This window comes from Cnephaeus nilssonii, assembly GCF_951640355.1.
Source record: "Cnephaeus nilssonii genome assembly, chromosome: 12".
Taxonomy (NCBI): Eukaryota; Metazoa; Chordata; class Mammalia; order Chiroptera; family Vespertilionidae; genus Cnephaeus; species Cnephaeus nilssonii.
Window position 1 is genome coordinate 62,457,461 of NC_137083.1, and position 24,513 is coordinate 62,481,973.

At 50.3% G+C, this 24,513-nt stretch overlaps 1 protein-coding gene across 8 annotated transcripts in view; it reads right to left on the reverse strand.

Annotated features, from left to right (window-relative positions):
* Positions 1–5,786: 5,786 nt before the first annotated feature.
* Positions 5,787–24,513, reverse strand: part of CCDC136 (coiled-coil domain containing 136) — a 28,285-nt gene continuing 9,558 nt past the window's right edge. The window contains exons 5-19 of one of the 8 annotated variants that reach the window (XM_079785924.1): positions 23,197–23,520; positions 21,281–21,392; positions 20,525–20,693; positions 20,181–20,321; positions 19,683–19,841; positions 19,258–19,428; positions 18,666–18,851; positions 16,949–17,143; positions 16,031–16,258; positions 14,228–14,674; positions 13,881–14,102; positions 12,485–12,745; positions 11,503–11,826; positions 9,630–9,736; positions 6,009–6,113 (exon numbers count right to left, since the gene is read on the reverse strand). In XM_079785924.1, coding sequence (XP_079642050.1) covers positions 9,635–9,736; positions 11,503–11,826; positions 12,485–12,745; positions 13,881–14,102; positions 14,228–14,674; positions 16,031–16,258; positions 16,949–17,143; positions 18,666–18,851; positions 19,258–19,428; positions 19,683–19,841; positions 20,181–20,321; positions 20,525–20,693; positions 21,281–21,392; positions 23,197–23,520 — 3,041 coding nt within the window. In that variant the 3' untranslated portion in view covers positions 6,009–6,113; positions 9,630–9,634. Of the gene's footprint in view, positions 11,827–12,484; positions 12,746–13,880; positions 14,103–14,227; positions 14,675–16,030; positions 16,259–16,948; positions 17,144–18,665; positions 18,852–19,257; positions 19,429–19,682; positions 19,842–20,180; positions 20,322–20,524; positions 20,694–21,280; positions 21,393–23,196; positions 23,521–24,513 lie in introns of all 8 variants that reach the window. The other 7 variants (XR_013814288.1, XM_079785922.1, XM_079785923.1 and 4 more) reach the window with 7 other exon arrangements.

Here is a 24,513-nt window from a genome sequence, read left to right on the forward strand (position 1 = left end):
GGGGAAACTGAGGCCAGTGGTTGGTGCAGAACACACTCATGTGGGGTGGACCGACTTTTCTGGATGAGTTGGCGGCAGGGCCGTTGACAGGGAGCCTGGCTCCTAGGCCAGGGTGTTGTCCACCTGCGGACAGGGACGGGGAAGGGAAATGTGGGTGCTGGGTAGAGAGAAACTGAGAGGAAGTAGGGACACTGCGGGGCACTTAGGGAGAAGGCTTTGGGGGTGCTCCACTTTACAGGTAGAAAAGCCTCGTTTGAAGTCCAAATCCGGGGTCCCAGGAGAAAGAGGGAGGCTGCCCCTGACTCAGTGTCCCTGTCACCAGCCCATTTGGCCTCATCCCCTCAGAATGAAGCTGAGCTCAGGAAAAGAGAACCCAGTGAGTCACAATGTGCTTCTCCCGCCCCCCCCTCCCCCCCCCCCACCTTCAAGCCTGACTCAACCAAGGTGATGAGAGGGAAGGGAGAGACTCTGCCCCACAGTAGCAGGGAGCCCCCTGGGCAATGTGCCCATTTGGGCTACAGGGCAGATCCTTCCAGTGAAGGGCGGGCTCGCCAGACAGAAACAGGGAGAGCACTGCCCAGAGCAGCCAGGGGAAACGTGACAGAGGCTGGTGGGCAGGGAGAGCCCGGGGAAGCCAGCCAGGAAGCCTAGGCAGGACTGGGCCCAGAGCAAGCAGAGGGCGGCTGGAGGCTAGGGAATGGTGACCGCAAGGAAATCGAGGCACTGAAACAGAGGAGCTGGCCTGGACGACAGAGCTGTAGAGTGGACTTACATAAAACAGCACATGTGGCCCTGGCCAGGTAGCTCAGTTGGCAGAGAGCACCCTGATACACCAAGGTTGTGGTTTGATCGTGGTCAGGGAACATACAAGAATCAACCAATTTATTATTCCAAGTGGAACAACAAAAATCAATGTTTCTCTCTCCCTTCCTCTCTCTCTCTAAAAATTAATCAATAAATAAAAATTTTGAAGAGAACATATATTCCATAATGCTGTAACATACATGTACCCCTGGTACCCCCTTTGGGCCAGACTTCCTCAGCTTTCTTATTCTTCAAGACCAAATAAGTTTGGGCCAGACAGCCTCCAGCTCAAGCTATGTGATGACTGAAATTTGGGAAGGTTCTGGGACCTTATAGGTGAATCAGTCTACTTTATTCCTCTTCTCCCCCCAGACTCGTGAAAAGGAAGGGGATATGGGAAGCTTTGAAGGCTGTCTTCCCTCTGAAGGACAGAATGAGGGCAATCCCCGTTAGTTATGGAGCTCAGAAGAAGTGCAGGGGGTTGGGGGCAGTGCTTATTGAGAAAGGGGTCCATGAATGATTTCTTTCCCTTCTCATTAGGTAGGGAGGGGGAGGAGGAGAGAAGGGGCCTGCTGTGTGGGGCTTGGGAGGGGGGAGCTGTGGGGGCCCTGATAGTGACAGGCGAGGTATAAATAGCTTGGGCCCGAGGCTCAGGCTCATGTTCTGTCGGCTGCCTGTGACGAGGTGCTCAGGAATTCCGCTCTCCTATTGGCACCCCCTCCCTATCCCCAGCACTGTCCCTACCCCATACCACCTTTGTCCCATGGCCAAACCAGCCACCAAGCATCAGAGCTGTCTGTCTGTCTACTTGAGAGGCTGAGTTCTCCCGTGGAGAGATGCCCAGCTCTGGGGACACATGACACATAGCTAGGTCTCACAAGGGACTGAGTGTGTGTGTGTGTGTGTGTGTGTGTGTGTGTGTGTGTGTAAGGGCACTTCTGACACCCCACCGAGGTGCCGGCGGAGGGCTCAGTGATGTCGTCTCTGAAGCCTTGATGAAGAAACGGGAACGGATCTGAGAAAGGATGGGTGCCTCTCTCTGAGCTGCTGGGAGGAGGGAACAGGGTAAAGTGGGTTTGCTTGGAGCCAACAGCCCCTGTACACATCCTCGTGGCTCGTGGACCTGTTTTGTGGGTGTCACCTGAGGTCCCTCAGTCAGGTGAGGGCCTCTGTTGGGGTGGCATGTTCAGAGGGAAGCCGCCGAGTGGAGAAGGAAGTCTCTCTCCTGCTGCTCACTCCCTCCCTCCTAGAGAGGTCCTTGTGAGACCCCAGAGTGAGTGGTCCAACAGAGCAAGGTGCCTAGTGCCAAGGATGGTTCCCGGAACCCTCCTTACCCCCCTGAAACCTGAGCCTGTTGCTCTCCAGGATAAATCGGGGCCTGACTCAGGCCCCAGCCAGCCAGTCAAGTCACAGCAGCCTGACCCAGGGGCAGGCTGGTGACTCAGCCCTCAATATAGCCCATGAGCCCAGGCCCCAGGCCCGGCCATGAGGCTGGAACAGACCGTGCACAATGCTGGTCCTGGGGCCTGCCAAGTGGAGTGGCCTCCCTGAGGGCCAATGTGTCCCTCCCTGAGCCAGGTGGGGGCTCATAGAGGGGCTTACAGGGGGTTTCATCAGCTGAGTATTTGGGGCAGTGGTGGCTGGGGCCACAGGCCGTTTATAGCCCCCTGACTCACCACCTGCTGACCTGTCTCTGGGGAACAGGTTGCCTGGCTTTCCACCTGGCCCTAGTTCTCCCATCAAGGGACGCGGCTCCTCCGCCACTGACAGTGGCCATATTTAACTAGGTCTGCGCAGAGTCTGAATGAGCAGGCCCAAGGGGCCATGTTTTTCTGGAGCCAGGGACATTTTCACAGTCACCTGTGAAACAGCAGGCTGGCCAGGCTCACAGCAGGCCCTTTGATCAGTCAGTGATACTGATTGTGGCCCTGACCCAGGTGCCAGGGACAATGTGGTAATATGGAAAGAGCTATAGGCTCTGTAACCTTGGGCAGGTGATGTCACTCTTTTGGGCCTCAGTTTTCTCATCTCTAAAATGGAGTTAATAGCCCAGCTGGCATGGCTCAGGGGTTGAACGTTGACCTATGAGGCAGGAGGTCATGATCCGATTCCCTGTCAGGGCACATGCCTGGGTTGCAGACTCGATCCCGTGTGGGCTTGTATAGGAGGCAACCGATCCATGATTCTCTCTCATCACTGATGCTTCTTTCTCTCTTCCTCTTCCTTCCTTTATGAAATCAATAAAAATATTTTTAAAAAATAAAATAGAGTTAATAGTGGTCTCATAGGGATTTTTTATGTGTGAAGATGAAAGGAGGTAATGTAAAATGATGAGCATGGTGCCTGGCAGCTAGTAGGTGATCAGAAAATAAGTTAGTTTGCTTCCTGTGCTGGGATCTTGGAAAGCCTATGGGTTCTGGGGAGCTAGGTCTTCTTCCCAGCTCTGTCTCTATCCCCGGTAGAGTCCACAGCCAGGATCTCCACCATGCTTCCTTCTTCCCTTCTCTACATCCTAACACTCCACCTGCCAGCATCAGAACCAGAGTACTTCTGATCTTTGGAACCACCCACCCTGACCCCCAATAGCAGCTGATCCTTGACAGGAGTAGTAGATGGTATACTGTACCACGTGACCCAGGACGGGAAAGCAGAGGGGGCTGTTGTGCAGGGAGAGAGCAGAAAGGAAGCAGTTATGCAGAGGGCTGTAGAGGGGGGAACTGGAGGTCCTTGAAGGTGGTTTGAGTCCTTGGTTCTATCTGTACCTCAGCCTGGGTGCCTGTTGCCCTGGCTTCTAAGAGACACCCTGTAGACGTAAAGCTAGTTCAAGTGACTAATACATTCAACACAGAGAGGCCTCTTTACTCTGGTGAAGTATATCAACAAGACCAGGAGTCAGAGCTCAAAAAGATGAAGAGAATGGCTTTCTAAAATGAGCCAATGGGCCCGACCGTTGTGGCTCAATGGTTGAGCATTGACCTATGAACCAGGATGTCACGGTTTGATTTCTGGTCAGGGCACATGCTCGATCCCCCGTGGGGGGCATGCAGGAGGCAGTTAGTCAATTATTCTCTGTCATCATTGATGTTTCTATCCCTCTCTCCCTCTTCCTTCCTCTCTGAAATCAATAAAAATATATTTTAAAATAAAATGAGCTAACGGGGCAAGTGTCCTAAAGGAAGAGCTCTAAGCAAAAAGGCTGGGGAAAAGCAGGATCATTTTCCTGTCATTGCCCAGGCTCTAGATTCGGCCTGGGAAGGACCAATAAAGTCCTGACTGAGGCCGATTGCCTACCAGACCATGACCTCCATCTTGACTTCTGATTAATTCCAAGTTAAATCAGTGATCCACGGTGGTAGGTAACCTTCTAGTCCTTTCCACCATATAAGTTCTCTAGCCAACTGGTGACTAAAGTCGATAAATAGCAGGGTTTCACTACACTAAACAACCAGGAGCCAGGGACCATGGCACCAGTGAGTTGTGAGGGAACTTCAATTAGGTTCCAACGGAGCACACACCGTCCAATATAACGGAGGCAGTGCTTCTGACAGTTTATTGGGCCTGCTGACCAACTGGGGATCTTGTTTAAATGCAGGTTCTATGTTGCACGTCTGAAGGGGGCCTGAGATGCTGCCTTTCCAACAAGCTTACAATGGTGATCTGCGGGCCACACTTGGAGTAGCTAGAAGCTAGGCCACCCTAAATCAGCGCTATCTTTAAAGTCATTCAGAGGGGGGCAAAAGGGACGTGTGGCACTGCCGTCAATCTGCCTAGGTGCAGCCCTGTTCGAAGGGCTGGTCTTGTTTTCAGCACTGGCCCCAGGGCTGCTGGGATGGACTCCCACCCAGTTCAGCCTTGTCACTCCTCTGGGCTGCACACAATCTAAAAATCTATTCTAAGTGGCCTTGCTGCTGAATTCACTTAGTGCTTAGCAGTGTCCACCACCAGACTTGCTTTATAGGTTGCTTTGGATAGTTCAGTGAATGACTCTTCTGGCATCAGGTGGAAAGGAAGTAGAGAGAGGGGTCTCAGGAAACCAGTAGTCATGGGGGTCTTATGAATATACTTGAGGGTTTTCATATGGAAACTTCATGATGAGAACAACCAATCACAAAGCATTCCACCGGGATGAATGTTAAACAAGGACACTCATAAATTACCCTCACATTCTGCTTGTCCCCACTCAGACCCATTCTCCATCCTTTGCCCTGCTTTGAACTCCAGGAGGCTGACCTAGAAAGATGACATCACATGGGCACCTCTGCCTCTGGCTCCCAGTAGGGCTCAGCCAATGAGAGGTACCAACAGGAACCTGGGGTGGGAAGAAGGTGGGGACACATAAACTGCCCCTTTATCTGTGGCTCTGACAAGGACCACATCTCCCTCTGGCCTCCACGTGTCTGGGGCCCCTTTTCAGGCCTGGGATGGTAGCCAGTTTCCACTGTTGCTGGTGTCTGGGGACTTTACTGCTCCAAAGTTGGTTTTCAACTTTGCCTTCTGTACATTGTCCCTTCATTAAACTTTTCAGTAAAGCTTTTGTGTGTGTGGCCTGTTTATCGCCAGGCCCCCGAGTGGTTAATCAAGTTTCCTCTAAGAGCAAACCCCTTGAGAAGTCATAGGACTAAGCCACGAAGGCTCACTCGCAGATCTTCTCAGGGCATTCTTCTCGAATAGCTAGGTGTGGACACAGCACCTAAGGGCGGGTCATTGGGCCCCCCTCACACAAAGTACCCAGTTCATTCCATTTCTCTGTGCTCAGATGAGCTCCCTGAGAGTGTGTTAATATGTACAGACCAATCCATCTGTGATTTGGCTGGCAGCACAGGAGACAGCTTCATTTCTGGGGTCATTTCTGGGGTGAGAAATCATATTTAGGAGTCAGACCCTTATGTGAGGTGCCTGGTTTAAGGAAACGGCTCTGTTCTGGTTGTGTTGTGAGGTATTGAACAAATCAGAAGCCACACAATCTCACGTAGTTAGGTTGATATTTAATTACAAGGAACTCAGGATCTTACACGAGGCAGGAGATAGGCGCCAGCAGCTCCCCAGAAGCCTTTCCAGCCTGGGTGACTGAGGCTAAGAAGATGGGGACACTGGGACATGTGGATGGGTGGGGCTCCGGCACAGTGTGTCCTGCCCAAAGCTGAGGGTAGTAGCCATTGGGGATCTGCCCCCGCGGCTGGCCCAGGTCAGGTCTGCCATCACTCCATGAGGCAGAACTCTGCCTCCTGGTGTCGCATGTTGGGTAACACATACAGAGCCACAGCTGCAAGAGCCAAGAACACCATAGGCTTCCACATCCCAAACATGTTCTGTGGGGACCAAAGGCAAATGATGAGTGCCCAGCCTTCTGAACCCTCCCCTAAGCCAGACATCCCCTGCCTACCGGTGCTGGAGACACCTCAGGACCATCATGGCCCACTCCTTCTTACCTCCTGGATAACTGCTGGAGACAATGTGGTCTGAGTCCTGGCACCACTAGTACCTGGAGTGACCCTATGTGCCCCACCTAAGGTGACTGCCTGTTTGCATGCCCCATGGGATGAGAATACCAGTTCCTGTGTGTAGAAGCAAGTTCAGGAGCCAGACTTCAGAGTATCCAAATGGTTGTAATGGGGAAGGTTGGCTACCATGGCAAAAATCTGAGGGTAAATGTGGGCCTTTAAGAAAAGCAGCTGCACCTCATTAATTCCTGGAGAATGAACCCAGAGTCAAGAGGATACTAAGACTGAGAGGAAATAAAGAAAGTACACCACGGAGTTCAGGCCAATATGAGGCCCTGGGCAGCCAAAAACCTTTGCGGAGAATGATGGTGGCTCAAGGAAATTCAAGGAAGCCGGTCACTGGCTCTGGGAGGCTGCCAGGCCCTGCTGACTACAGCAAATCCTGCTGATTCATTCAGGGAACATGACATCCTGAACAAGAAAATACATACTTGAGGAAGTAGTTCCTAATTTTATTACCTTTTTACTGTATTACTTGAAAGACAGAATTTGAGTTTTAAGTCGTAAGCTATGGCATAACAGAAATACAGTTTTAGGGAAAGGCGAATATAGCCCATCAATGCTAAGAATGCATTTGCTCAGAGAATAATGAACCTAAAAGGAGGATTTTAAGCCTGCTATAAAGAGCAAAGAAAACCTCCTATACTTGTAAAAACAGTTACTAAAAAGAACATAAGATATGAAGTGAGAAGCAAAACAATGTTGGAGTTGGGTATACAGAATAATTCATGTAAGAAAATAACTGAAAAGGGAGCTAGGAAAAATACTGACATGCTCAGATGCTTATATCCTAATGTGCATTGCTACAAATGCCAGTCTGGGGTTCTTAAGGGTGGAAAGTGCTGAACCCATGCATGTGAACTGGCATCCTTTATACCAGGCACAGGCAAGAGTCCAGGCTGGCTGAGTAAAGGGCTGGCTCGAGTATCACAAAGGGGTAAGTCATGTCAGGCTTTCCTTTCAGACTGGGTCACTAAATTCACAGACCCACAGATGAATCGTACCCCTGAAGCCTGTGTAATTTTATTAACCAATGTCACCCCAATAAATTCAATTTAAAAAATAAAAAAAATTCACAGATCAAGAAAATCATGTTTTGGACTTAAGGTGCTTGACAAGGTTTTCCATGATATCTTTGGAGAGAACATGAGGGAGTGAGTAGGATGACAGCACGGTTTGTTGTGTGACCATTTGTTATGTGACCAATGAGCTGGATAAAAGCCTGGTGAGATGACATTCGAGATGCTCGGCCCTCACCTGTGACGTGGATGAGACTATGAGGGAGGGCTTGTCACCCCTGAGGATGACAAGCTGGTAGGGAAAGGAAATATTTTGAAACCAGAGTTGAGATTAAAAAGAAAACACCTCAAAGGATAGATCAGTGGATTATCTCTAATGGGGATAAATGAAAATTTCTGTCTTGAATCCACAAAAGCAACTACAGGTAGAGAATGGGGAGGGGTCACTTAGCATATGCAACATGCAAAGGGTTTTATAATACATGAATGAGATTAACATTGTGATGGGAGGCTGCATAAAGAGAAGTATGGTATCTTCCTAATTACCTGGAAGCAACCAAGGAAAATGGCTGAAAATGAGATAAGGGAAATCAGGATTGGAATTTTATCTGTTAATTTTATATGTTAAGTCCTTAGAATCTGATTCACAATTTCCTGGCTCTATTACTAAGCCTCTCTGTGCCTTAGTTTTATCACATACCAAATTAATAATAGGGTTGTTGTAAGATTTAAATGAGTAACTATAGATAAAGTGATTAGGACAGCCGTAGCACAGAGTATGCCTTATATAAGTGTCTGTTCTTTTTATTTATGTGGTGTTTTATCATTTGTAAAGTACTTTTACATATATGAACTCATCTGATCCTCAGTGGGGAAGGCAGAGGTTTTATCTTTTGCTTATATTTGAAGAAATAGACATTCAGATTATGCATTTTGCCCCCAGGGACCAAGCTGTAAGAAGCAGAGACAGACGCAGCCAAGTTCTCTGACCACCTTGTCAGGCAGTTTCTACCTATGCTACCTCGATTCCTGGTTGGGGAGCTGCGTATTTGGTGCAGCAGGCTCTGGGCATGACCAGCTCCCCTGAGAGGACCCTAAACCAGGAGTTCCTTCCTCTCACTCTGCTTGGGCCCGGCTGAGTTTGAGCTGGAGAAAGGTTGTAGCTGAATAATCTGGGCCTCATCCCATAGGGACTTAGAAAAAGGGGCAGACAGGGACGGAACGGGTACAGGGAGAGACCTGTCACTAAAGAAGTTGAAGACTGTCTATGGGGTGTAAGTGTAATGCCTAAAAGGAGAAGAGCTGAAGAGGGGGAAAAGTGAGGGGGTGGGGAGGAAAGAGAAAAAAGGAAATGGTGATAAAAGCTATCAGCAAATGCTTCAGCTGCCACTCTGAACCTGTGCATTAAGCCAACTATACTCCACTAACTGGGAAGTGAGAAGGAGGGTGAGAGAGGGCAGGGGGAGCATAAGAAAGGAGCTAAAACAGGCTGAGAAGAGTTTATGGTTCTCGAAGGCAGGGGGAACCCTAGGGTTTTACCTTGGGCCATAAGGCCACATCCTGCCTCCTGAATTTGGTACCCTGTTGGTACCAGATTACATGGACTGGCCAACTGGGAGGTGCCCAGAATATACCAGCCTTGGTTCCTGAGACACTGGCATCTCTGGTTGGTGGAAACTTTTCACCAATATAGTACCACATTCTCTCCAGGAAGCCCAGCTGAGAATTGGCCCCCGAAGAGAGAACTAGAAAAAATCCCTGGCATTCCTATTCTCACTTTTCTGAAGACCAAAAGCCCCAAACCAGAGAACTTCTCAGTAGAAAGTATATAATATGGTAGGGGTTTCAGTTCCATTTTTACCAAGGTTGAAGGATGAATTGAGGCTCCCCAAATACACATGACCCTACGGGAGTCACAGCTCTTTAGACCTCCTCTCTCACCCAACAGGGGCGGTGGTGAGTCCTTATTTTGCCAGCCTGGGCACTTACAACAGTGAGTGCTTGGCTCTGGGGCTAAACAAAGAGCACCAGGCCAGCCTTACAGACAGACATCAGCTCATCACAAGTAGTTGGGCAGCTTTGGAAGCAGCAACAGTGCTGGGATCATCAAAACTTTTCCCAGCCAGAAGACAGAAGCTCAAACCATGTCCAGAGTGGGCATTCCAACTCCCTATGTGTTATAAAGACATGCTCCAAGAAGTCACAGATTTCCAAAAGCAAGAAGCAAGCAGCTGAGAGAAAAGGAAAAGAGGGGAGGCCAGGGCACCCTCCCTCGATCCCTCGGAAGAAGACACAATACCAGTACCTGCGTTAGGACGACGTCTCGGCCCACCAGCACCAGAGCAAAGCCGATATGATCACCAGGCCTACAAGAGGCAAGGAGAAGATGGGGGGGTTGGGGGCAGGGGATGGCTGCAACATATCAAATGAGAAAGAAGCGCGAGGAGAGACAGGAGGTGAAAGAAAGGTGGCGTAAAAAGACATAAACACATGAATTCAACAGATAACGAAGATGAGAAAACAAAGGGAAAAGAGAGAGAGATCAAGAGATTAAATAACTGGTCAGCGAGAGCAGCAGGTTTCTTCTCTGCTATCCGGCCTGGTTCTTCCCACTGGCAGCCTCCAGAAGGTTCAACACGGATAGGTGTCAACCAGGTGGTGAGTCCAGCTTTCCGGCTTCATTTCCCTCTCAAACCAGTCAAGTGGGTGCTCTGCGCCCAGACCTTGCCTGTGGGTCGGTTAACTGTGGAAAAGTGAAGCTCCAAGGAGGAAGCTGGGCTCTCCAGATGAGAAGGATGTATACTTTGCCACCCTAGGAAGAGCCCGTCTCTTGCCAGGCCACCTGTCCCTTTGTCAGCCCCTGTTCTGGCTGTTTGCCACCAACTCTCTAAGTGTTCTGGGCTCTGGTCCCTAGGATCCCCTAGGAGTGTAATGCTGTGGTTGTGAGACAAAATGCATTAAAACAGTCAACCATGGAGAAGGGTCAGTTCTTTGCCTGCAACAATCTTCCAGAGACAAACTGTGTTTGCAGGCGATAACACACATGCCAACAGAGCTGCCTGCAAAGGAGACAGGAGCCCCTGGGCCAAAGGGCCACCTCCACAGGAAGTGCTTGACTTAGAAAATATCAGGTCTGGCATTGAGAAATATGGCACCCAAGGCCAGGAAGTCTCTGAGGCTCTAAACCAGCACCTGGTGGAATGCCATGAATTCAAAGAAATTAGGCCCCAACACCGGGATAGAGGCTGCGGTTCTCCCACTTCCCATCCTAAGTAATGGGCTGACCCGGTAACAAGGACTGCATGCTGGGTCCTCAGCCGTGCTGCAGGCTGGCCTGCCAGAAAATCCCAGAGAGCCTTATGGCACCCCACCACAAGAGACTTATTTTCTTCCCCTCTGTTTAGAGCGACAGAAAGAACCTGGACTTATTCAGGAAGTACTCAATCTCTTCAGGGAGCCAGAGCCCCCAGTTAACCTCAACCAGGGCAGGAGTTCAGCTGGTACATACCTGTACAGATGAACTGGTTATTAACATACAGAAATACTTTTATATTTTGTTGGTAAAGGACTCAGGATACTCCCACTCCAACCTCTTAAAATCCAGCAACTAAAGGGTTAGGGAACTGTTTGGTCTCCAGAGTGAAATATTCTGTCACTTCTGATCACTCCAGGCGCCCACGCTCATGCCTTGTAATATACAGAGCCCAGTGGGTGACACCAGCCCTCCACCCTCTCCTAACGGCAACAGCAAAGGTCAAACTTAAAGGGCACCATGGGAAATGGGGACTGAATGCCTGGTCCTGCTGACAGAAGGCCTTGTACTGTCAGCGTCCCTAGTGCACTAATGCACTAAGGCAGGGGGAGCACCCTCCTGACATAAGTAACATGCTACCACATAAATGAAGAGATGGAATTCCAGTAACCCCACCCTGGTTCCCAGCAAAGGTGGTCTTTGCAATACAGTTCCACAGCAAATTAGTTTAAGCTGCCATTTCCCACAGAGAGACCACTCTCTCCAATCCCGTCTCCATCTCCGCTTTCCCGGAGTGCCCTGCCTCAGACAGAGCTCACTGGCCTCTACTCCTGTACAATTCCATCCTAGGCTGGATCACCCTGAACACGGGCATCTGAGCCCAAGGACCCATTTCCCACACGATCCAGCCTTTGGCTGTGGTTACCTTTCTGCTCTCAGAAATTTTGAGGGGGTTTTCCTCGGATGTTTCAGGGCGAGGGTTGTTGTCCTCCTCATCTCGGTTGTCTTCTTCCTTACCCTCCTGGTCTTGAGACTCTTCAAATCCCTCCTCCACATCTTCTGTGGCCTTCATTTCTACGGGAGCAGGGGGCTCAGAAACTAGCTCATCCCGGGCCTCCTCCTTTGGTTCCTCCTCAGTTTCCTCCCTGTTTTCCTCCATCTTCTTCTCCTCTTTCGGTAGATCGGGTAGATTGGGTAGGTCGTCTGGATCGGGGTTGCTGGCCTTGTAGTACAGCACTACGTCCACATTCTGCGGGTGGAGGTGGGGCAGGATGGGGGATGCTGTTACCTGCCAAGATCCCTACCCTCAGCACAATGCTGAACTATCTTCAGAACACATCGCCCCATGTCCTCACGGTGCGTGGGCAGCACGGTGATCGGGGACTGATCAGAGCGTGGAGGGCAGTCACCCCCAGCCTCTCTAGACCGGTCCGTCTACCTGGCCATCGGCCATTGGACAGCAGCGAGAGCTAAAGCTTCTTGAGCTCTCACCTCGCCTGCTCTTCCTGCCCCTGCACAGTGACTCCTATGTTACCCACTCCTCTTCCACTTGTGGTTGTAACTACTTTGAATAAATTCCTCTCTTCTCATCCATTTGGTCCTTCCCTTGGGCATGTGACCCAGGAAGCACAGGGGCCCCAGGAAGTTGGGCTGGGTTCACGGAAGCAGCTGTGGTCCTTTGGGGCCGGCTGTAACTCCGCATGAGTGGTCTGCACTCTGCTCTCCCCTTAACTTCACAGGAAAAGGGAGTACACCAAACTGGAACCGAGATGGATCTGCTCTAAACACCTTAGAGACCCCAGAAACTTCTCTACAAACACTTCACTTGGTCAGAATGGTGGGAGATGATTTTTCTTCCCAGGACCTTATCTACCTTTCTGCTTCTGGCCACATGGGTTACTACTCACCTGCCTGCTCTCAGAACTCCCCAGGCTCGCCTTGGACACCTTTTTATTTTTAACCCCATTGGCATTCTTATTCACATTCTTGTTGGCATTCTTCCCGTTGGTGACAGAGGACCTCTTCTCTTTGAGCTGGCGAAGCTCTTCCTGGCAGCACTGCAGCTGCCCCTCCAACTGCTCCTGCTCGGCCAAAAGCCGGCCCTGCTCGTCCATGCTGGCCTGGTACTGCAGCTGCAGCTCCCGCAGCTTGGCCTGCAGCTCTCTGATCTGCGGGTAGTGGAGCCCGTTACCCACAGCCTGGCCTACGCAGTCCACCTGGGCCCTGCCTGGGGTCACTGCCTCAGAAATGTCCCTGCTAGAGCACGTGGGGAGTTAGCAACAGAACATAATGACTGAGAGTGTGGACTCTGGAACCAGGCTGCCTGGGTTCACATCTCAGTCCCACTTAATGACACTGGACAAGTTATTAAAACCGAGAGAAAACCTCAAACTGTGGGAAATGAGCCTCTCAAGCAGTTTTACAAAGAACTCTTCCCTCACTTGAGGCACCTGGTGGTTTACATCTAATATGACCAAAAGATGACTTAAATGGTATTTTTACTGTGACCTGTCTGAAGAATAACTATAGGGCTACCCCTTCTGAACCTTGGACTTCATTCCATCATGTCTTTTGATGGGAACTCCTACTTCACCCAAACTGTATCTCTACTGGTACAATCACCGAAGGAACCGTGTTGGACACCTGAGAGTGCACCTGGGCACCTGCACTTCGCCATGGAAAGAGCGGCAATTCCCAATCCTGCTCCCTAACCTCTGGTCTCTCTTCCCTGACTTCCGGCAGCACATCAGGGTCTCCTTGGTAGGCATCTACACTAGCCAACCTAGGCCCACGGGTCTGCTCTCTGACCCTCTCCCCTGCACACACAGGGACCCTGCTGGACTGTGGGCTGCTCTTGCTCAGAGACGACGCTTTCTGTCCCGTTGCCAGGGGATGCAGAGCACTCTTCTTGGCATTATGACAGATCCAGGAGGAGGCAGGGCCCTGTCCTTGAGGTGCTTACAATCTAGTTGAAGAGACAAGTCAAACCCATGCAAACTAACTAAAGAAAATTGGCAGGTGAAAAATACAACTGGACAGAAGTGCTCTGGGGAATAGTGCAAACAAGAGAACAGAAGTGGCAGAGGGGAAAAAACTCAGTCTTGAAGATCGGAAAGTCCAGCACGGTGGGCACCTGAGAAATGTCCAGACTGCCGGCCTCCTGGGCCTCAGTGCCCGCTGTGTCCGTCTGACCAGGAAGGCGCTAACTATACGTCCCTCTCTCCTCAGCCTCTCTGAAATGGCTCCGACCGCCTCGGCTCTAGGGACTCCTCCAAGAACCCCTGCCTCCCTGAGAGCCGTTACCTCATTCTTGTCACAGGGGGCGGCAGCAGGCTTCCCAAGGCACTCGCAGCACTCCTTGAACTCCTTTTCACAGGCGTCCAGCTCTTCCTTCAGCTCCTTCTGCTGGTCCAGGAGCGTCCCCATCCGCTCCTGCAGCCGGATGTGCTCCTCCTGGCTGAGCTGGTACATGGCCTGCACTCCCTGCAGCTTGACCAGCACCTCAGCAACCATGTCATCGAAGCTCTGTGGAGGGCGGGGAGGAATGACGGCACCCTGGGGAGCACCTGCCCTCCGCCCACTCTGCTAGGCCCTTCCTTAACAAGGTCAGAACCTTCTCTCCTGTCTGTGCGTGAGCTGGCTCCTTTTACCTCTACATCTTCAGGCTCAGCAGGTTCACCGTCAGTGCTGCTGGCATAGCTCTTGTAGCAGGTGTCCGAGCTACCGCCGCCGTTCTTAATGGTGACGACGCTGCTGCTGCTGCTGGTGCGGTAACTCTTCAGGCAGGTCTCGGTGGTGCTGGTGCCGCTGTCATAGCTCTTGAGGAAGTTCTCCTCACTGGGCTGGTTGCTCCCGAAGCTCTCGCTGCAGTCAATGCTGCTACCGTAACTCTTCCTGTAGGACTCAAGGCTAGTTTTTATGGAAGGGGACCGGGCTTGGAGCAACTGCATTTCTTCCAGGCAGAGCTGCAAGTCAGCCTGCAGCCTCTTCCGCTCCTCTAGGAGCCGGCCATGCTCCTGCTGCTGTAGCTCCTGCTCGGTCTGGCTGGCCTCGTACAGGTCCTGCAGAGTCTGCATGTGGGAGGCGATCATCTTGGACTGCCGGGAGTGGGTGGGAGACAGCATCGTTACTCGGACACTGCAGTCCGAGCTGCACCCCTCCTGGCGCAGAGGTCTGAGCACACTTTAGAGAACTGCACACCTTCACTCCAGCCCCAGGACAGCCTAGGCCATCAACTTAGCCTACGGGTACTGGCGTGGGTCAGTTTCTTGCTCATGGGAAAATCTCCCCAGGGAAGATACTCCAATGTTTCCGGGTTCCCAATTCTGTTGTTTCTGCACTCATCCCTCTCCTTGGAGCAGTGCTGAGTGGGTCTCGAGAACACGTGCCCTCTTCCCAGTCAGGTGTGCCATTAGCCCGGCCTTTAGACGCAGTACCCTGCCTCTAGCTCTAAACCCAGCCTTGGCCTGGAATATGAGCATTCCTCAGAAGAGGGAATCAAGGTCTCACTACGAGTCCCTGACCTCCTGCCCCAATTCTGAATCTGGACTCTGGGAATGTTCCCCAGACCCTCTGAGTCTGGCTTCTTGGCTACAGATGCCCAAGACAAGATCTGATCGATCAAGGAAACATTTCATACCTGGTCCCTGGTCCCTGTGTTATCTAGGCTGAAATCCGATGCCCCCGGAATCTGATCAAATCTCAGTTTGGACTCCTGCTATTCCCTGGGTCTCCCTGTCCTGGCTAATATCCGAATTAATTCATTTCGCCCAAACTGAAACAGTCTACCTGCTCTTCCTTGCTCTCACTGAGCCCTCAGGCCAAATTCACCCCCCAAACCTGAAAGACTTAAATGGAGATGTCCACCGGTGAGCCCTCAGAGGCATGGCCCCTTGCTGGTGTCTAACCCCCCTGACCTGGCTGCTATTCTTGCCAATGTTGCGATGAAAGCAGTATGGTCAGTATCAAGAACTCTTCATGCTGGGACGCTTCCTTTGGAAAGGAATGGCCCCATACTGGCCTTATGTAGAACACCAAAAGGTTATAGATCTTATCACTGAAAAGTGTACTTCTCAATTATCAACCATCTCATGAGAAAAGGATGACACCTTCAGTCAGTCCCAAGCAATCCAAACACTACAATGGTATTATACATCTGGAAAACGAGACGCTAAATGGGTCGAGTCAAATTATCAGGCAATTACAGACTTCCGGGTCGTCCCGGTCCTAAGTGCTCCCAGGACTGCGGCTGGGCATGCACGTGGTGGGTCCTCAGGCCGGATCTGAAGCCCCATCTCCAGGAGCCAGCCCATGGGCAGTCATGGCTGGGGCAGGTCAGGGCTCCAGTCTCATCCTGACTCCTGGCCCAACAGGCCTTCCTAACACTGACCCTGCTGTGCGGCCCCTTCCCCTGCTGTCCCCAGAACCGCCTCCCTGCCTCTTGCTATGGTTACCTTGTCGTGGACATATTTTGAGGACTTAAGTGATTTGGAACCTTCTGGATTCTCCAACACTTCCTGGAAATGAGACTCTTTGAAAAGATGCAGCTCTTTGTGCAGCTCTAATTGTTCTTTTAATACGCTTTCTTGATTGTGTATCAGTTGTTTCTGCTCTTCCTGCATGCCTTGGTAGAGCAGCTGTAGCTCATACAGGTCTTGTAACTTTGTAAGTAGCTCGTAACTCTGCGAGGTAGAGTGGAAGGAAGGGGCAGGGACTGTGGTGGTCCCAGGGAAAGCCCTCTGCCTCCTCCCTGCTGGAGACCCTCCCTCCCCTCAGGAATCCCTGGATTGGCTCTGCAGTCCATCTGGGACGGGCAGTCCTGTGATCTGCCAGTTGAGTAGCACTGATCTCTTGTGTTTGGATGTATTTTGTAGCTTACCAAGTACTTTCAAGTATATTTTCTCCAGCTAGATTAAATATCTAAATATAAAATGCAGGACAGATCCCAGAGCATAAGATGTATTTTAAGATATAAAACCCAAGCCCTGGCCGGTGTGACTCAGTTGGTTGGTGCATCATCCCTGACACTGGAAAGTGGCAGGTTTGATTCTCGGTCAGGACACATACCCAGCTTGCGGGTTCAATCCTCAGTTTGGGTGCATATAGGAGGCAGCCAATGGCTTTTTCTTCTCTCTCTCTCTTTTCAATCAATAAAAAAACAACATATCCTCAGGTGAGGATTAAAAAAAAGTAAAACCCTAATCAGCTATATTGAATTTTTTGGTTGAAATTGGTGAGAAAGTAAGGAGGGGTTGGTTAAGGAAAGAAAAGTCTTAATCCCCACGTTTTCTTTTTCTCAAGTATAGTCACACCTGGGAAGCGTCTCAAAGCCACTTCTCCGTAGTTAGCAGCCATTCGCCGGCTGCCTTTACCTTCTGGAGGAGGCCAGCTTTGGGTACCGGGAACGTGAGCCTGTGCAGATCTTCTTGCAGCTGGCCCTGCTCCTCCTGCAACCTCCGCTGGTCCTCCAGGAGCTCGCACTGCTCCATTTGCAGCTGCCCCATCTCCTTCTGGCTGGCCTTGTACTTTTCCTGCAATTCTGTCAGTCTGGACAGCAGTGCGTCACACTGTGGGCGGGCGGGCGGGGAGGGGGTTCCTCTGTAAGGTAGTTCTCTGCCTGTGTGGCCAGCAGAGCATTTCTGTGTCCTCCCGCCTCCTGTGATTCACCAGGGTCGCCCTCCCTGAACTGATCATCCCAAGCCGCACTGCGCCAAGTTTTAGATGCCGAGTGGGGAACGCCAGCAGGCTGCTAGGGATGGCTGTTTGGCTGTGCTTTAAGTTTTTCTATTAGTCTCTTCTGAGAACATTCTGAGTGGGAGTGTTATCAACACCCCTCCCTTTTCTTTCCCCGCTGCCTTCCTTTCCTCTGGCCCTTTCCTCTGGTATATGCCATTTTCCCACCCTGCTGGGAACTCTACTCCCTATGACTCTCTTTATCCTAAATCTGTTTTTATTCCTAAGTATGCTTCTTACCAATAAAGAATTAATTTCTCCCTAGTCCCCCCCCCATTATTGTTTTTGTAATCATCTTTTAAAATCTTTAGAAAAGTATGTGCTATTGCTGAATTTGGGTTAAGAAAACTAAATCATCCTATGATTCCAGAAATCTAAATCTTCTAATATGGGACTAATCTCAATGCTGTTCTATAACCAGAGAAAAAGCTGGCCTGGTGTGCCAGTCACTGTTCCTCTGTCATTAGGGGGGAGGCACAGATGCCCTTACTCCTAAGTGTAGTGGGAATGGGGTAAGGGGGGCTGTGAGCCTGGGAGTAGAAAGGCCGGTGGACTGTTGGGCCAACTCAAATAACCTGCCCAATTCTGTGTCCCCTGAAGGCCTTTCCCTGGGGACACAGCCTGCTGCTGGCGATGGCAGAAGCTAACGAGTATTTTGGCTGAATGTGACTTGTTCCACTACTTTTTGAGAATCTTGGGCCTGTTCTCTATCATGCTTCAACACCCTTCCATTTCCCATCAGTGATCCTGAAAGTGCTCAACTGGTAATGACTTGCATTTTACACACTATGATAAAAAGAGAGAATGAGTAAGGAAGGCTTTATTTATCACTCCAGGATTTGTTACTGAAAGGAAGTGGGTAAGAGTAGTATTCTGTTCAATTTAAAGCGAGGAAGAGTCGAGTTTAGAGGACTTAACTACTCTGAAGCCTCGGCCCTTTTAATGCCCAATCAGTGTTCTGGGCACAAGACCATGCCATCTGACAAGAGCATTTGCAATCTGCCTCAGAAAATCAGACCCTCTCTTTCTAGTTCTAACAATAAAAGTGACAGATACGGGCCTATGTGTATGTTCTCCACAAATAACAAGATATCACTACACATGGAATTATGTGCCAGCATTCCAGTGTTCAGACTGGATCCAGATATACTGATCGTACTAAGCTCTGGCTCAGGTCAAGGAAAACTGTTTTAAAAGTTAACAGCCTGGGGCTCTGCCTCTATTCCCTGCCTCGCTGTGCTCAGCTGTGAAGGCACAAGAGCCCACGCCCTTGGGTGGCAGGATGACTTCCTCTTTTGCCCTAACCTCCCTTCTCCAGAGGCAGTGCCCAGGAGCTTCCACCTCCTTCATCATTACCTTATTAGCACATTCTCTCTTGTCCTCTGAGATGGCCTGGGTGGTCCTGAGCTGGATCAGCTCCTGCTGGCAGAGCAGGAAGTCCTGCTCCAGCCGATCGTACATGTGCTTCTGCCGCTCCAGCTCCTCCTGGCTGTTCTGGTACAGCTGCTTCATCGCCTCAAGCTGGGACTGCATCTCTGCGTTCTGAGGCAGGGAGGCAGCCCGCCATCACCCGGAGCAGCTGCTGCCCTCTCTCCTCTCAGGCAGTGACGGAGGGAGTGCTACCTGTCCTCTCCAGTCCCAGTTTCATCCCACTGAGGCTCCTGAGATGGACAAGCCCCTAACAGGCCCTACACAGAGACCTCTGGGCTTCCATTGGGGGCATGGTGAAAGTAAAGGGGTTCATTTTTATAGGCTGATTTCCTGATTCAAAATCAAAGGAAGCTGAGAGCACCATGGCGCTCTGAGAGCACTTTTCTACTAAGCAACGCTTTACCTCCCTCACCAACAGCTCCTCCATAGACCTCCTGCCATCCCGCTCCTCCTCTGCACTATCCTCGCATAGCAGCCCGGCCTGGCCACCTTCTCCCTCACCTGGAGCTTCCTTTACCTTCTCATTGCTCTCTTGGAAATAGCCCTCGATGTCTCTGAGGCGCTGCACCTCGGCCTCCTGGTACCGCAGGTCCTCCCGCAGCTGTTGCTGCATGTCCATCAGGTTATCCTTCTCACTCGAGAGGTTCTCGTACTGGAGCTGCAGCTTATGCAGCCGGCACAGTAACTCCTACGGTGGAGGGGCCTTTGGGCAGTACCTCCGGGACCCTCAACCCACTCACTCTTCTGCCCGAGTCACTCTCAGACTCCTCCCTACCCTCCACTCACTGGTTGTCCTCTCATCTAACGCAGTACTGAGGGCGGCTGAGTTCACCTGTGGTGCTGCACAGGTGGCAGCTGAAGTTATTTTAACTCTCTACTCATATCCACCTTCCCCAAAACCTCTTAGCACCTAAGTTGCCCCTCACCTCTGGTTGCTGTTACCTTCTCACTTTGGCTTTCTATGGCTGTGGGTTTCATGACTTTGAGCTGCCGGAGCTCAGCCTGAAGTTGGAGTTGCACCTTCAAGAGCTCAGTCTGCTCATCCTGGCTAGCATCGTACTTGTGCTGCAGGGCACAGAGTCTGGTCTTCAGCTCCTCGTTCTGTGGTGGGAAGGATGCGGGTGGAACTGTTATTCTCAAGAAACAGCAGGCCCCTCTCCAGACCAGCCTGGCGCTTTTCCCGATGCAGTCATCTTGAGGAGCTCCCGCAGGTCTCTGGTCTGGTTTCTTCTCTGAGGCAGACACTCAGTGATGGCTACCATTTCTAGAATGCAAGGCTAGCTGACTTCTCCAATCGGTCTCGGATAGACTCTACCCCTGCTGGCAGGGCAAGAGTCAGCAGAGCACAGCCTTACTCTGCATTCATCCTCCCTGGAAGGAAGCGGCGACTCCATGGAGGCCCTTCTGCCCTCCCCAAACTCCCTTCCTGGCAGTGTTTACCTGAGCGGCGTGTTGGGAAGTCTGAAACCGAAGCACCTCATTCTGTGCGCACTTGAGCTCCCTCTGCAGCCGCCTCTGCTCCTCCTCGCTGGTCTGGCGATGATGATGTAGCTCTTGCAACTCACAGCACAATTCCTTACACTGTGAGAAACAAAACAGGAAGGTGGCTTACTACAAGTGCACTCCAAGGGCACATCAGGCAAACAAGCAAGACCCCAGAGTACTCTCTACTGCCATAGTGCACGCCTCCTTCGTCAGCTCTGACCTGTGTCTAAGGAGATGTTTCTCACACAGGCCAGGAGAAGGTACAAGAGGGACAACAAAAAGGGCCTGCATTCCCCTACCTTGCTCTGCATGTCACATATCTGTTCCTCAGCTCCCAGCAGCTTCTGTCGCAACGAATGGGTTTCCGGATGAGGTTCTAGGAAATCCATTTCTACAGTCTGACACTCTGTTGACATCAAACTCCTTAGCGTTTGGGACTCCAGCCACTTTTCTGTTGCTCTTCGTGTCCTGCAATCCAGAACCCCAGAGCCATGTTTGGGAGAGAATTCTGCCTAGAATCACCTGCCAATTGTGCTTGGTCCTGATGTCTTCGTTTTAGGCAAAAAATGGTAAGGAGCCTCTTATTGTGATTTATCTCTCAAAAAAAAAAACACACTCAGAAGGGCACAATGCCCCCAGCACCTCAATCTGCAAAGCGCTGTTTGGCTCTGGGAGACCCTAAGCGTCCCAGTCCAGCTGGGCTTGAGGCTGGCTCTGATGTCAAGTCAGCTCCAAGATAGAGGACATCAGACTGAATCTAGTCCATGTGGACAACAAAGGAATCACTTCTGAGCTACTCTAGGGCACAGCAAACCAGCCCCTAATGCCCAGAATAGAAGAAAACTAAACTTGTGAAGTCAATCAACTCTAGTCCTAGACACTGAGTCTGGTCCCCATGCCTCTTCTAGGCGGTGTCCATGTCCTTTGGACACCACGGGAAAGACCAGATCTCCCGGAGGAGAGGGACGTGCGTGAGCCTGGCATCTGCCTTCAACAACAGTTCTACTCAGGGAAAAGCCCAGCCCTACGGGGTCCCACTAGCCTCCTGGCTGTACCTCTCACTCTCCAGATCTGCAAGCTGCCCTGTGAGGCTGCTGTTGCTCTCCTGCAGGACCCGGTACTCCTCATTCAGGAAGCGGTAGCGTTCCCGCAATTGCTGCAACTCCTCTGCAGAGGACAAGATGAGAGAGAGGTGAGGTCCTAGGGAGGAAGCCCTGATGACCAGCCCATTTTCCTGCCTGGAAACCTGGTAGCAGAGGGCTGATTAGCTCCTCTTTTTCTAGAGACAGAGGAGATACCACGTGCGGAGGCTTCGAAGACAGGGCCCAGAAAATCCCACCCTGCAAAGGCTCTCTGAGCTGCCTTTCTTCTCATCTTCCCAGATTTGCAGGAGGCAACCAACTGATGTTTCTCTCACATCGACATTTCTCTCTTTCCCTCTCTCTCTAAAAATCAGTGGGAAAATATCCTTAGGTGAGGATTAAAAAAAAAAAAAAAAAGAATTACTTCTCTTAGAATATTAATTCTACTGATATTTAAAGAAGTGTCTTAACTATCATCAGCTCCAACACCCTGAAATTTACTTCTAATGTTTATTCCAATCAGAAGTCCTGATCTATGTAGCAAAGTCCTCGAAATACTGCAGATTACCACAGAAGGAAGGAGGAAGGAAACTAATCTTTAATGAAAATCAACCGTGTGTTAAACAATAGACTTGATGGTTTCAGCCTTGGTTTTAGTTAGTGTGTGAGTGCTTCCAACATGCTAGGCATTTCATTTAGTCCCCAGAATAGCCCTGTAAATTTTCTTTTCTAAATAAACCTGTCATTTTAGAATAGTTTTAGATTTATAGAAAAGTTGCAAAGAATGCAGAATTCTCTGGAAGAGTTCTCATCTAGTTTCCCTACTGTTCATATCTGACAATGGGTCCATTTGTCATGACTATGAAATCAAGGTTGGTATATTAACTAAACCCTATACTTTATTCATATTTATCTACATTTTCCCTCAAGTCCTTTTCCTGTTTCAACATTTCACCTAGCTGATGACTGAATAGCTCCTCTTTTTATTTACCAATTTTTATATAAATGGAAACAGAGGTTCAGAGAGATAACTGTGAGACTAAATTCACTCTGTTACTCAGTGGAGCTGAGATGCTGAACTGAAGTCTGTGTAAGTCCAGCCCCAGCCTTCCCGCTGGGCTGTCGGCCTCTCCTAGCATCACCAATCCAAAGGCTCTTCTGAGAGGCTTGTTACAGCTGGGAAACCTAGTACTTCTTTGATTCCTTGTTGATTTGCCTCTGCTTGACCTGGCCTAATATAAGGCCTCCCTTATACCCAGATCATCAATCTAGCCTCAGAATAAAGGCAAACTCTCTGATGTCATGCATCCTAGCAACTAGCTGGGAGACTCACTGTCTGAAACCTTTTAAACTCTGAGCTTTTGAGTACCTCGTGTATTTTTAGAAATAACCTCCCTTCCTCTCCAGCTGTCTTGTGCTCTGATTTTTTGTCCCCAAAGCTTCTACTTTGGGGAGGGCTAAGGAGCCTAACAATTAGCATCTCAGGGTCTGGGAGCAGGACTGGAGGACCCCCCAGAAAGCAGTCCAGGCAAAGCGCCACGATGCCAGAGCAGCAGGAAGCGTTTCCCAGGGTGGCGGCCCCGGTACTTTCACCTAGAACTGTCTTCCCCAGGAAGGGCTTCAGCAGAGTCAAATCGACAAACACCAGATGGCTCTCTGAGAAAGAGTTCTCCGGGCACATCTCCATGGTGCTATTTCTCTCACCACGATGGACTGGTTGTGTGACTCTGGGTGAGTTTTTCTCCCTTATAGTCTTGAATTCAACCTGGAGGTTTTTTCTAGAGGTTCCCAATTCATTATCTAAGACCACCTTCCACCATCTTCTGGCACACTATCTCCCTTTGCTTGACTTTACGGACAGACCAGGAGAAGGGCTTGCACTCTCATACCTTGCAGCTCAGAGAAATCTGAGAGAGTATAACTATTGGATGAGTCAGAGTTCTTCATTTCCATTTCTGCACGGAGGGAGGTGATCTCCAGCTCATACTCATTCCGAATACGCTCCAAGTCATCAAGTTCAGTTTGCATCCGGCAGAGGTCCCCCTGCAGGGATGCTATGTCACTCTCATGTTCAGTCGCAGAATCATCTGCGGCTTGTCGCAGATTCCGGATCTCCGCCTGGGCCAAATGCAACTCCCGTTCTATTTCCTTAAGTTCACATTCTTTCTCACGCTCTAACAGGGAAATCTCCTCCCGTAGATTCCGCAACTCACCTGCAAAGCCCAAAGGTTAGGATGGTCAAGAGGATAAGTGAATTAATCTACCATGTTCTAGAGGCACAAAGGTAAAGGGAGGCAATTTCTTATCTGGAAATCCCTGACAACCTAGTGTCTACCCCATCAGAGAAGTATAGTTTCATCTGGTATGAAAGAAAGAGAAAACCTAAGAAGGGAGCAGAGAGTGAATCTATGTAGTAAGGTAGTAGAAAAGTAGATTTTTGAGGCTTGGCACCAAAAGCAACAACTTAGGTTATTGAAAACAAAAGGTGTTATTAGTGCCCACTGAGAGTGGTTAGAGCATCGGCCTGTGTACCAGAGCGCCGAGGGTTCGATTCCCAGTCAAGGGCATGTACGATCCCTGCACCGGTCATTGGGGGTGAGTGTGGGAAGAAACTAATTGATGTGTGTCTCTCATATCAATGTTTCTCTCTCTCTCCTCCTCCTCCTCCTCCCCTCTCCCATCCAGTCTCTCTAAAACTCAATTGAAAAAAATATCCTCACTCCTCGGGTAAGGATGAAAAAAAAAGAAAGTATTATTAGTGTTTCTAAGGAATTGCCTAAGAATTAAAGGCCAAACCTAACTTATAATATTTTTCTTATGTCCCGAGTCTTTTTAAAAACTCCCTGGCTAGCCCAGCCAGTGTGGCTCAGTGGTTGAGCACTGACCTATGAACCAGGAGGTCACAGTTGCATTACCAGTCAGGGCACATGCCTGGGATGCGGGCTCAATTCCCCAGTGGGGAAACGGGCTCAGTAAATGCACAGAGGCATTTATTTCCACTATGCTGATGTTTCTATCTCTCTCTCCCTCTTCTCCCTTCCTCTCTGAAACACACACACACACACACACACACACACACACACACACATTAAAAATTCCCTGGCTAGCCAAAACCGGTTTGGCTCAGTGGATAGAGCGTCAGCCTGCGGACTCAAGGGTCCCAGGTTCGATTCTGGTCAAGGGCATGTACCTTGGTTGCGGACACA